Source organism: Dendropsophus ebraccatus, chromosome 8 (genome assembly GCF_027789765.1).
Source record: "Dendropsophus ebraccatus isolate aDenEbr1 chromosome 8, aDenEbr1.pat, whole genome shotgun sequence".
Classification (NCBI taxonomy): domain Eukaryota; kingdom Metazoa; phylum Chordata; class Amphibia; order Anura; family Hylidae; genus Dendropsophus; species Dendropsophus ebraccatus.
Genome location: NC_091461.1, coordinates 98,862,670 through 98,876,785, shown reverse-complemented (window position 1 = coordinate 98,876,785; position 14,116 = coordinate 98,862,670). Strand labels below are relative to the sequence as shown.

At 44.8% G+C, this 14,116-nt stretch overlaps 1 protein-coding gene across 1 annotated transcript; it reads right to left on the bottom strand.

Moving 5' to 3' along the window:
* Window positions 1-3,074: 3,074 nt before the first annotated feature.
* LOC138800095 (nucleolar protein 58-like) lies at window positions 3,075-3,449 on the bottom strand. Its single transcript, XM_069981901.1, has one exon. The coding sequence runs from the start codon at window positions 3,447-3,449 to the stop codon at window positions 3,075-3,077; it is 375 nt and encodes a 124-aa protein (XP_069838002.1).
* Window positions 3,450-14,116: the final 10,667 nt, after the last annotated feature.

Genomic DNA, 14,116 nt, shown 5'->3' with positions numbered 1-14,116 from the left:
ACACAATGATACATAGTAACTTCATTCGGCAGTATTAATAATACGGAGCGTTTTTTTATAGGTTTACATTAAATACAGGACAGGAGGAGGGAGATGAGGCTGCAGGTTCTTTCTCTGTGAAGCTACATAAGAAAAAAGGGAAGAGACCTTACACACTGATGTAGGAGGAACAGGGGAACTTCATCCTAGAAAAGGCAAAAATTATTCACTCTGTAACACTCCCATGATGCTTCAGTCCTCCCAGACGGAGTTTGTCTAACACTCTCTTTAGGGTCTCAGGTGTATTGACACCAGAAATCATAAGAGGTGTACACAGACCGTACACAGAGAAGACAATACACAAAGAGGACTGTACACAGAGAGGAGACCATACACAAGGAGGACCATACACAGAGGATACCTACACATAGAGGGGAACATACAGAGAGAGGACCATACACAGAGCAAACTGTACACAAAGGAGATCTTACATGGAGGAGGCCATACACGGAGGGGACCATACACAAGGAGGACCGTACATAGAGGATGCTGTACACAGAGGATACCTTACACAGAGAGGACCATACACAGAGCAGACTACATGGAGGAGATCTGACATGGAGAAGACCATACTCGGGGGAGACCATACATTTAGGGGACCATACACAAGGATGATCGTACGCAGATGAGACTATACACAAAGAGGACCGTACTTAGAGGAGACCATAGACATCGAGGACTCAGAGCACACCATGCACACACAGGACCATACACAGAAGAGGTCAAAGGCAGGAAAGGAGACCACACATAGAGAGGCCACCATACACAATGAGGACCTTACACAGGACTGTACACAGAGAGGAGACATACACAACGAGGACCATACACAGAGAACCCCATGAATACCTAGAGGAGGTCACATGAGGGAAAGGAGACAACACATAGAGAGGGCACCATACACAACAAAGACCTACACAAGACTACACAGAGAGGAGACCATACACAAGGAAGACTGTACACAGAGGACGCTCCAGACAGAAAGGACCGTACACAGAGAGGGGACCATACACAAAGAAGACCGTACACAGAAAGGATACCACACACAAGGAGGACCATACACAGAGGAGGCCACACACAGAAGAAACCATACACAGAGGAGGCCACACACAGAAAGGACCATACACAGAAGAAACCATACACAGAGGAGGCCACAGATAGCAAGGACCGTACACAGAGGAGGCCACAGATAGCAAGGACCGTACACAGAGGACCATACACAGAGATCTTGTGTAAGTGACATTTTCAGGATGTTCCCCAGGACATCAGGATAATATCGTTGTATTCTTCCTGTGCCGCCTCATTTGTGCAGAGCCACCTAACTCCACCATATCCAGGGAGTACTCCCCCCTATCATTTACTCTGCTTCGCATTGCTGGGAAACAGCGTCCTTCATTGTTGTGCGTTCTGATTGGATGGCGATGATGTCATCAGGAATGGGCATCAATAAGCAATTAGGAAAATAGATTTTAGGTTACGGAGCTGGACGGTCAGCGCCATTCATTACACAGTCTGTGTACAGTACTGGGGATGGCATAGCTGAGTGTAAGATCTTTCACATGAGTCAATTACCTGTCTGTGCCTGGGGTGATATAAACAGGCTCCCCAGCAGCACAGAGGATTTCAAGCAAGGAGTGTTTTGGTGTGCTGATGTTAACCCCACACTGCCCAGACCACCAGGGACACTGAAGTTAACTCCGCACTGCCCAAACCACCAAAGACACCGATGTTAACCCCACACTGCCAAGATAATAATAATATTTATCATAATAATATTTATTTGTATAGCGCTAAAGCAGAAATCACTAGGGACGCTGAAGTTAACCCTACACTGCCAGAGCACCGGGATGATGATTTGAAGCCCACACTGGCCATACCACAACGAATGCTGAAGCTAACCCCACACTGTCCAGACTACCAGCAACGCCAGTGTAAACCCCATACTGCCCATACCATCAAGAATGCTGATGTTAGCCTCACACTGCCCAAACCACCAAGAATTTTGATGTTAACCCCACACTGCCCAGACCACCAGGAACATTGATGTGAACCCCTCTCTGTCAGGGGCCACCATGTAGGTAATAGGAGTAGCATCCTGTATTTGGACAGAAGATAAAATTCAAACTTTTTTGTGCCTCCATGTTTCGTGGCCATGAGTATGGACGTCTGATTCAAGAACATGTACAGAGACCAGGGAAAAGATTATGGAATTTATGGATTATGATAAAATGAAATTCTATTTTCACTCCAAGCACTGGATGTTTCCACCATTTGCCTACGGAAGAGGGACACAGGTCCTTGGCTTCTGGAGTGGAGAGAGTGTGGGAGCGGGTGATGTGACTTTATTGTGCTGAGCTGCATCTGATGTACATTAGGGCCTTGGATGTAGATTTCTGGGGTGCTCACAGTTGCATGTGTCTGTGTTGCTGAGGTGGGGCTCAGGTTAGCATGGAGTTCTGTCCACCTTGTATGGAACTAATATCTGCTGATTACTCTGGATATTCCCTTATGTATGTTACAGTACAGAATGATAGCAAACTAAAATGTGGGGGAGTATTGTAGTCATGGGGCCAATGGAGGGGAAACATGGCAGCTCGTAATGGTGTCTGTGCACTCATAGTCCACAATGCCACACCCTTCTTTACTTTCTTCCTGTTTCTGTTCCCATCTACTCCTTCTACTTTCTCTTTCTTCTCCTCTATCCTGTCTTCTCTTTTCTCTCTCTTTACTTCCCTTCCACTTCCCTGTTTCCTCTCTCTTCTGTTTTCTCTTTCCTTTTTTCTCTTTCTGTTCTCTTCTCTTTTCTCCTCTTTTCTCTCTCTTCTCCTCTTTCTTATTGCTTCCCTCTTCCTTCTCTCTTCTCTATCCTCTTTTTTTTTTCATTTTTTCTCTCTTCTACTCTTTTCACTCTCTACTCTTTTACTCTCCTACTCTCTACACTTCTATCCACTCTCTTCCTTCACATCTTTCCTCTCTTCCCCTCATTCCTGTCTTCTCCTCTTTCATCACTTGCATCTTTCCTATGCACCTCTTTCCTTTCACTTTTGTCTTCTCTTCTTTCTCTCTTTTCTCTTCTCCACTTTCCTGTCTTTTCCTTTTCTTTTCTCTTCCTTCCCTCTTTCCTCTCTCTTCTCCATTTTCCTCTCTCTTCCTCTTTCTGCTCTCTGCTCTTCTTTCCTCTCTATCCTCTCTTCTTCTCCTCTATCCTCTCTTCCATCTTCTACACTTTCCTCTCTTTTCTCCTCTATCTTCCCTTTCTCCTCTCTCTTTCCTGTTTTTTCCTCCTCTTTTTCTCTCTTCCATCTTTCCTTTCTCTTCTCCTTTTTCCTCTCTCTCTCTCTGCTGTCTTCTCTTTTCTCTCTCTTGCGTTTCCTCTCTTCTCTTTTCTTTCTTGTACTCCACTTTCCTCTCATCTTTCCTCCCTCTTCTCCTTACCCCCCCCCTTTTTTCTCTCCCCCTCTTTCCTCTGACTTCTCCTCTTTCCTCTCTCTTAGCCTCTTCTTTCCTCCCCCTTCCTCTTTCTTTTCCTCCTCTCATTCTCTTCTTTCTTCTCCTCTTGCCCCTTTCCTCCTTTCATAAAGGAGTGGCAGAATTTTTTGAGATTTTTCTAATCCTAGGAAGGTGCTATCCAGGATGAGAATAAACATGGCTGCCTTCTTCGACTTACAGCACCATCCTTGTCTCTGTGTTAGCTCAGTTCCATTAAAGTAAATGGATCTCAGTTGTAATACTGTAGACAACCTGAGGACAACTGTGATGCTGTTTTTTGAAGAAAGGAGCTTTGTTTATTCTAATCCTTGGTAACCCTGTTAAGGTGGCTCTTTGCCTTTTTAGGACCAAGGTTTTTTGGACCAGCTTATTCTTTGTTGTTTACTTTCCTTAGAGCTCCCCCCAGAGGTGGTGGCAGACTCAATTACAGTTAAAAAATTAGTCTACAGTCTAGAGTGCCTGCTGTGGTGTCACAGTCAGTCTCTGAGAGGCATCGATCCTCTGAGGCATCTATCTATTACTGTGAGTCGACCTTGCCAGCTGCCGTAAACCTTTGGGATTGTTGCAGTATTGTTGTGGCGTTTCTGTTTTTATTCTAGATATTTTCAGAATCTTTGTTGACGTTCCTTTCGTTACATCTGCGCCTTTTGCTTTTCTTAGGTTTCACACTTTGATCCCCATCATATACTCTTGTCCAGTCTGACTTTACTGAGCCTAGAAATTTTATCTCCATATAAACACAAATAATACGGGACAAACAACTTTTATTTCTCGTAAATTTTCCGCCCCCCCAATTTTTCACCACACAACGTAACCTCTATAGACACCTGTATGTACGGCATATTTATACATCTGTAGATTTAGCACTGATGGACTGATCGTCCTGGTGGAGCTAATATGGTGCTAATATTTGCTTTACAACATCTATCTAAATCTCCGTCTGTTTCTGGTCAGTCAGTGCTGGAATATGGCTACGTTCACTCCATTTGATATAATATTTAGATGTATTGAGTGAGTTGACTACTACCTTTATTTGACACTGGAGGGCGGACATGAGTCGTTGTGGAAAGACACTGAAATAGCCGGTGACATCATCGTCAAAGAAGCGGATTGTGACATTGACTCATGCTCCATCCCCGGCTTCTTCCCTGCTTTCCTGAGATGATCATGGCCCTTACTGTCAGTCTTATTTACCTCAGTGTAAACCTGTCAGCAGGTGGTAAGAACTACTAGCTCCCTTAGACATATTATATATAGGAGTCCCAGATGCCTACATTGGTAGGATCTCTAGAAGTAGAGTTTCTGTGTGGTGATTGTGTGACAGAACAGAGAGTGCCCCCTACTGGGCAGGTACAGGGGCATATTTTTTGGTTTGTTCTTTTTCTGGTAATTTTTAGTACATCTATAAAGGAGAATGAAGCGTTATATAATATGAGAATCAGGGAATATGTACCCCTCTATATCATATGGGGTGTTCACATACTTGTACAGTATGTAATAATGTACAGGGACCAGAATCTGAGGGAAAGAATGAAGACTTTTTACCTGATTATTAAGAAGTGACTGTGGGCTGTCATGTGGAACTTATTACTATATCCTGATAAAGTCGCTGCTGGCGTTGCGTCTGTCACTTATTGCTCACCCAGTGTTATCCTCACTATTTCCAGAATCTGACACTTATTCCTGTTGCTGTCTGGTTTCTGCATATGACTCCTGGAGAAATGTGGTATAATCATGGATCCAGGATTATGGGACCGTTACAGTGTTGGGACAAAGAAGCTCCCAGGAGCCCTAAAGGTTCCTCTGCTGCTTGTACCGCATCTTGTACCGCAGCTTATTCTATGTGAATAAATTAAAATAGATTCACTGCCACGTTATAATGTGCATGTACCATCAGCAGAGGTGTACAGTGCTGGAAGTGGGGTCAACTATGAAACTAGAGCAGCAACAACCAGTGATGGTCCTCCTGACAGCCATTCAGATTACACGTACATTGCCCCCCCCCCCCCCCCCCCTAAACGCACGCTGTATACTAATATATTCAGGATTACTCGGTATGAGACTCCTACCCGGGGATTTTGTGTATTTGTCTTGGCTCGGCACATTCTTTGGGATGGGCCTCATGAGACAGCTTGGTTTAGTGACTCTATTATTGCTAATTGTTTGGCCTAAGGGCTCCTCAAAATTCTGATAAATGGAGACAAATGGTTTTATAACCGGGACTGTGATGAAGGAGATAGGAGGAGCTGCTCGTTTTCTGCTTTCCAGGGCCTCATCGCAGCTCCAAATTAGATATGAGACAGTGAGGGGTGGAAGGCAAAATACTGCCCCCTACAGTACGGAACAGTGCACCTCCAGATGGGAAGTTCGTACCTCTCATTATAGGTGGCTCTCTCCTGAGCTAAGATTCGAAAGGATGTGCTCCTCCCATTGTTCTTGCAATTGTTAATAATCCAGGTGTAGAGAGTAATATATTTTCTATTGTGGTGACCACCATCCAGCTTCATTCTTACAGATTGCTTTTATTTTGGCTGCTAAGACAGGCTTGTCGTTGCCGTTCCACTGCTTCTGTGTTGAGCCCCCGGATGATGTTATAGCGGTGGGGGGGACCGGTTACTTGCTAGTGTGACGCCAATTCTTGAGGTGGATGGCCGGGATACAGCCGGACCTTAGGGCTTTGTCATGTGACGCCAGTGCCTGGGGGGCACACAGGTGTGATGGCACGCCTGCTTTTAAGATGTAAGGCTGGTTGTACACTTCTCCCCTGTGGTCGGTGCCCTGTCGGGTGGTCAGAGTGGTATAGTAACCCTCCCGAATATTGGTAGGACCTGCCACCCACAGATAGGGAAAGGTCCCAAGGTTGCGGCGTCGTGCTGTGCAGGTGTTAGCGAGCAATCACAGAACCAGTTATAACGTTGACTTGCTTTACTCTTTGTAAATGTGCAGCAGGTAATACAACGAATCTTCAGGTACACTTGATACAGTTCCAATAAATACACATATATAGAACCACCAGATCTATGTGGTTCTATGTATGTGTATTTATGTGGTAAAGTCTTCACACCACCTTATGCCCACTAGCTTTGGCTGAACCGTACTGATGGGTGACACAGGCCCCAGACCCTGTTACCTGGGATGAGCGGAATGGTTAGAGTTCCTAAGTACTCCCGCGCTGATAGATGGAGTTCATCGTCTTTACGTAACGTTGCTCCACCCGGATCAGTTCCTAGCTCTTTGGCTTTTCTGCGGAAACTGTCCCCGACTGTAGTTACTCCTTGTCCTCGGAGTGGGTTGAGGTTATCTGTAGGCTAGTCCTCTCCTGAAGGGCTTAGCAGCGCATCATACAGCGTGTTTGGTGCTTCAAGAAAAAGGGTTGTGTGAACTATCTGTTCTGCATCCTACCTATGCGGGGCACTGACTAAGAACTTCACTTGTAGAGGGGACCTGGCAGAGGGCCAGGGCCCAGGTAGAACCACTGAGAAGAGCTATCTGAGCTGCGTCCTTTCTCTTCCAAAGCTCAGCTAAGACTCCCCCTCACTCAAGGGACTAACTTCCTAACCAGCGTGTGTGCTGTGTTGTGGTTGGGTGGAAAGAGTGCAATAAGAGAAGGGGATAGAAAAGAGAGAATAGGGCAGAAGAAAGAAGAAATCCTACTGGACAACAGAATCTGGTACATACAGAAACAATAACCCTTTGTTTTACTTCAGCCGTGCAGTTTCTAGACCTTAGTTACACACTATAGCGACATCTTCAGTAACACAACAGCTATAGCAAAATCACAGATAAGTAAAGACTTTTGCGAAGGGTGTAAGGATAGGAACACCCACAGTGGGACACCATACTGCCATGTATAAAGATCAGTCCCCATCATTCTTTTTTTTTCCATGTATGTAGAAAATTCTCCCGTGATGTATACAGAGTGCTTTTTCTATCTATACAGAGAATTCTCTATCAATCTTCTTTTTTTGTGTATACAAAGTGTTCTCAATCGATCCCCTTTTTCAATGTATGTAGAGCACTTTCCATCAATCATCTCTTTCATTGTATATAGAGCACTCTCCATTGATCCCCTCCATCAATGTATTAGATTGGTCTCCAACTATAATTTCTTTCAATATACATAGAGCGCTCCCCATTGATAACTTGCATATAGCAAGCTGTATGTATTTAGCGTGTTCTGTGTTCTTCCCTTTCATCACTGTACATAGAGCATTTTTCTTTATCTTCTTTATCTGTATACAGAGCACTCCTCATCATACCCTTTCATCTATGTATGTATGTACAGTGCTTTCTGTCAATCCAGTTGTTCCATGTATTTAGAATGCACGCTATTGTTCCTCTTCTTCTATGTGTATAGAACGCATTCTGCCATTCCCCCTGTATGTAGAGTGCTCTCAATTGTTCTCCTCCATGTATATAGAGCATTCTCTATTGTTCCCCCCTTCCTTGTACATAGAACACTCTTTAATGTCCCCCTGCTCCCATGCACATAGAGCCTTCCCTATCGTTCCCCTCCTTCTGTGTATGTAGAGCACTCTGTTTTTTCCCTCCTTACATGTATTTAGAGTGTTCTTCATCATGTAGGGCACACTTTATTTTCCCCTTCTCCCAAGTATGTGGAGTGCGCCCTATCATTCCTTTAACTCCATGTACGTAGAACACTTGCTACTGTTCCCCCTCTCTTATATGTAGACTGCACTCTATCGTTCCCTGGCTGCATATGTAGAGTGCTCTTTATTGTTCCCCACCTTCTGTGTATGTAAAGTGCTCCCCATCGTTTCCCTTCTGCCATTACGTAGAGCACACTCTGTTGCTCCCTTTCCCCATGCATGTGAACTGAACTCTATTACTCCTTCCGTGTATATAGATTGCTCTCCATTGTTCCCCTTTCCATCTATTTAGAGTGTTCTCAATAATTCTCCTCGGATGTATGTAGGACAACCGCTATTGTTCTCCCTTATCTATATGTATAGTGATTTCATCTTCCCTTTTTATGTATGTAGAGTGCTCTTCATCTTACCCCTTCTCATCTCCTCCTCATGTATGTAGAGTGCTCTTCATCTTACTCGTCCTCATCTCCTCTTCATGTATGTAACATGCTCTCCATCTTTACCCTTGTTATCTCCTCTTCCTATTCGTAGAGTGATCTCCATCTTCCTTATTCCTATCATCTACGGTTACCCTCACCCTCCTCTTTGTTTCTCTTGTGATACAGTAAGGATCAGGAAATTCATCAGCCGTGCTCTTTGCACGTCGTGGTGTTGATGGTACGTGCTGGAGGACAATGGTTTGACCCAGCTGTCAACATTTTCAACCACATTCTCCTTGTTGGTGGAGCTTCAACTTGGCAGCAGTAAGGCGAGGTTTGAGCAGAGTCTTTGCGGCTGACCCTTGTCCCCACACATTTGCTGCACAGCTCCGACCTTCCTGAAAGTGATGTCTGGAATTTCCCGACTTCTTACTCTGTAAAATCTGTGGGAATGTGAACTTTTCCCTCGTCTCTCGCCACAGAAACCTTTTCTTAGTGACAGACACTTTTCCGGTGCCAATGCCTCCACCCCAGTAGGTGGCAGTGCCCATCACCCAATAGTCACTGCCCCTGTCAGTGTAGTAGTTTGGTATCGGAGACATCCAGCCCTCAGAGGCCTGTGTTGTCTCTATGTGATTGCTGCATTGGTTTATCTGTATGGAGGGCAGGTAAATAGCAGGGACCAGCATGGGAAGCCCGCAGTGTGACTGTGATTGTGATGGATGATAAAACCATGTGACTTCTGAGGGCTAATGCCAATACATGCTTTAGTCCTCATTAAGAAGTGTTGTTATGTTGTTGTTAGTGAGGAATCAGCATTCTGAGCGTCAAACTGCTACTGATATAGTGATGTGAGGGTGAGAAAGACGCCTAAGTGCTGGGCCGTGTCATGTAGTACAACATGAAGCTGTGACTGCAGAGTATATTTGGATCAGCACCCAAGTAAGTGGAGCTGAGGCAGCACAGAGACTGTGTAGGCCTAAAGCTGGGTCATCTGGAAGAGACTGTGTACTCACATGACCGTGACTCGGGAGACTGAGAATGTTTTTATAGATCCCCCTGCACAGAACCGCAGCCCTCATTGTTATAATGGGTAGCTGTTATTTCAGTATATGCCTCTGAGTGAGAACAACCGAGCATTGTGAACTTATAATAGCCATAATGTTGGTGTAAAGCACAACCAGCAAGCAGTGTCAGATCATTGCTGCGCCATCTCCTCAGCGGGATGGACACATTCTGTGGTACTAGGCCAGTACTTGAGCTAACCGTGGGGTATGGCTAGTTATGTTAATATTGTGACGCCAGTGCTAGTCCAGCACACAGGTGTGATTTTGGTACCTGTTTTGTTGTTGTCTGGTTTGTGTCCCCAAATGGTCGGTGACCTGCCGGTTTGTCGTGGGTCCCTTGGGCTCTTGTCACGGCAGTCCTGAGTGGCAACTGATCCACCTGGACTGTCAGTAACGCCACCCATAGAAGGGGGAAAAAATGACCCAAGGTGTACCGTGCTGTGCGTATAGGTGCTGGTGCGTATGGAAGTCCCGAAAATATAAAAATAGAACAGTTTTACTGTAAGGCTTCTCAGTATAGCAGTACACGTTTCACGAAATAGATAAAACTTTACACAGACTTTAGTGCTTGACCTTGTTGTGCTTAAGAGTAGCAAAAGAAAAAGAGGTAGTTGTAGTGGTGCTTGAAGTGTAGAGGAGAGGAGAGAAGATGGCCGGAGGAGCCCCAGCCCAGTGTAGCTGTGTACTCTGCCGGAACCTGGAAAAATACTTCGTAGTGACGTGTTTACTTGTATTTGTGTGTAGACGTTTGTCTGACCACCTTCTGCCCTACAGTTGCTAGCTACCCATCCTGTCAGGGTAATACAAGCCCCAGCCATGGTTATCTGGGTGTAACTAAGTGTCCAGGATGTCCCAGTTACCTGCACTGCACGATAGGATACGTAGGCCTTCAGTACTGGCTGCTTTGTCCTTTCGAGGCTAGGTCCTCTTGTCTCAGGATAATGCCCTGCTCTGTGTAGACATGTTCTCGGCATGGGCCAGGGTATTCCTCCCTCTAAAGTGCTTAGCACTGCATACTAAATGTGGTAGGAATAATAAAAGAACTGGTTGTCTCTGGCTGCATCTATACGCCCTTGTGTCTAGACTAGACAGGGGTGCTGGCATCAGCCAGGCCCTGGCTTATCTTTAGCAGGAACAGTGGCTTCTTTGCCTTTCCTGGTAGGAACTGAACTGTACCTCCACCATGTAACTCCTCTTACAGGGGCCTACAGTGTGCCTCTCTGTGAGTGGTGGGGACGAGTGTGTGCAGTAGAAAGATAATAGGCTACACAGAAAATAGCACCTCCTATTGGTCAGCTACAAACACATGGCATACAAGAAACATTTACCCATTACTATCTTCAGCTGTGCAACACATATAATTATAAAATACTGACACCTAGTGGTGAAACTTCAGAATAACTCATCACCACTTAACCTGAGAGAGAAGGCTTTTGACAGGAGCACAGGAGAGTCAAAAACACCCGTGGTGGGACACCACGCATCTTGTGGCATTACAACCTTTCCATACAGGTCTTCATGCTATGCTTAGAGAGACTTACCACAACTTCATAGCATATGTTCGGAGCAGGAGATGACATCACCTGACCTCTGACCCCTAAGAGGCTACCTCCCCCACTAACATCATCATTGTCACTTTAACATTTTAATTATCAAGAAGTTGAGATAAATGCAGAGAAGTCAACCCAGCGATTACAGGCCAGAAAGTGAGCTGCTGCAACATCAGTAATTCCCCTCTGGCGGTCAGTCTGGCCGCCGTCACCATGCACTGTTTCCATTCTTGTCTTGTTTACATTTTGGGTTTGGCTGCCGAAGTGGAGATGACGTGAGTCCTGACCCGGCGACCGATCCCCGCTGTCTGTGCCTTGGTATTTATACTACCATTATATCATCCCCTATATATAGTCATAATGAAGGAGAGTAAATACCTGCCACCCCGCCCTGTCCTTACTGCTCTGACCTGGGATCCACCAGCCATGGCCGAGCTGCAGCCCACCAGGGGCACAATATGGCAGCACACCTTAGTGTGTACATATTAGTCATCAGGGAAGCATGTGGTACAATGGCAGCTTCAGGAGCTTTTACATATACCATGCACAATCTCTACACCGGTTTATACACGGGCTGCATCACCTAGACCTGTATGTCAGTCATACCCGATGACCAGTGAGCCTGCTTTTGGTGTAGAAGTGTTGTCATTATGTTCACGGTGACTGATCGCTACAACCACAACATTGTTGGAGGTCACTTATATATCCCAGTTCCCAGAAATTATGTGCATTGTTTACCCCGAGCACTCTGGGCCATCAGCTGCGAAGCCTCGATTTTGGAAAAGATGAAGTGGAGATTGGTCCTGCGCCGGCTTACTCGTTGTGATGTCATCCAAGAGATTGTGACACCAGATGATGGGTTAGCGCCATATCCTGTTTTGACTCATCCACACATCATGAGAGCTGGACGGAGGGTCCTGGGATTTTGATGCTTAGTGTTAAGAATGGGGCCCCCATGGTTTTTCAGGGGCTTACAGGAGTGTGGAACACACAAACTCTGCAGACTCACTGACGTACCAACATACAGAACATACATGTGAGCTTACAATCTAGAAGGACTGTGGCCAGAGATGGGAGCCAAAAATGTTATATACTTCACTGATATAACTGCTCTCTATCTGCCTATTCACTGATATATGACTGCATTATATTTTCTCACTTATATATGACTGCATTATATCTTCTCACTTATATATGACTGCACTCTCTCTTCTCACCTATATATCACTGCATTCTATCTTCTCACTCACATACATGACTGCGCTCTATTTTCTCACTTATATATGACTGCGCTCTATCTTCTCACTCACTTATATATGACTGCATTATATCTTCTCACTTATATATGACTGCGCTCTCTCTTCTCAACTATATATCACTGCATTCTATCTTCTCACTCACATACATGACTGCGCTCTATCTTCTCACTTATATATGACTGCGCTCTATCTTCTCACTTATATATGACCGCACTCTATCTTTTCACTCACTTATATATGACCGCATTCTATCTGCTCACTTATATATGACTGCATTCTATTTGTTCACTCACATTTATGACTGCGCTCTACCTTCTCACTCACTTATATATGACTGCGCTCTATCTGCTTACTCACATACAGTATATGACTGCTCTCTACCTTCTCAATCACTTATATATGACTGCGCTCTATCTGCTCACTCACATATATGACTGCGCTCTATCTGCTCACTCACATATATGACTGCGCTCTATATACTACTGCTGCACACAGGAGGATTATATACTCATGGTCTATAGATATATAGACTTCTGGTATATAATTGGGGCGTATATGGTGTATAGGGGTGTTCCAAGATTAGACAACAGCATGTGAGGACCGGATATGGTCCAGGATTAGGCAACAGTAACTGAATAGACAATAGGGCTAGTTATCATTACGTGATTCTGGGGTATGACCAGTTAAATGATCACGGGTATGATCAGGAGTAGTATGATCCTCAGGTGTGAGTAGAACTCAGGAAGATCAGGACTAGTTATATGATGCTTTTGTATGATTAGGACTAGTTCTATGATTTAGGAGTAGTTATTTGACCATAACTACTTATATGATTCTCAGGTGTGACTAGGACTAGTTATATGATTTGGGGGTAGCATTAGGACTAGTTATATCATCCTTAAGTATGATCGGGACTTGTTCTATAGATCAGGACTAGTTATATGATCATCAAGTATTATCAGGTTTGGTGCTATAATGTATGCCAGTACTTGTAGCTCCGATTGGTATCAGTGATTTCCCGAAGTGGTCTGCCGGGGGGCTGGGGGGCATGGCTTTTCTTGTGTTTGCAGTAGGTGAATCCTGCCAGGTGAGCAATGAGCCTGAATATAGAAAAAGCAAGTAGGTCAGCTTGCATCTGCTCATAGGGATCCCATACCTCCCAAGTGTCCCTATTTTGGAGGGACAGTCCCTACTTTTCACCCACGTCCCTCTTTGCCCCTTACATGTCCCTCTTTTAGACCTAGGAATTAGATTTGCATTAATAGACTGTTTATTTTGCTCTAGAAAGCGTCTGGTTTCTTACTGTATATTAGACCCAAACCTGCAAATTATTCTATCATGTGGTGCAAGTTGGATCCTATAAATTATTATATTCAGATGATGCATGTGACATTATGGCCCCTTTCACTCATCATGTCACACATGCAGCTAATATGGCCCCATACACACAGCTGTAGAGGTGTTACGGATCCACTTTGGGGCCATGATCCGTGCCACAAAGAAAACGATTAAGCGTCCATGTAACATCCATGCGTCCATGTGCATCCATTGTAACCTATATGACAGTGGGTTTATGCAAATGTGCACAGTTACTGAAACACATTAGTAATCCTGTCCACAGTTGCGGGTCCCCAATTACAGACAGGGTTACTGATGTGCTAATGGAACCTAAAGAGGACCTATCAC

Bases quoted from the DNA above. Each gene is read 5' to 3' on its own strand.
- LOC138800095 (XM_069981901.1), bottom strand. From the start codon at position 3,449: ATGAGAGGAAAGTGGAGTACAAGAAAGAAAAGAGAAGAGAGGAAACGC.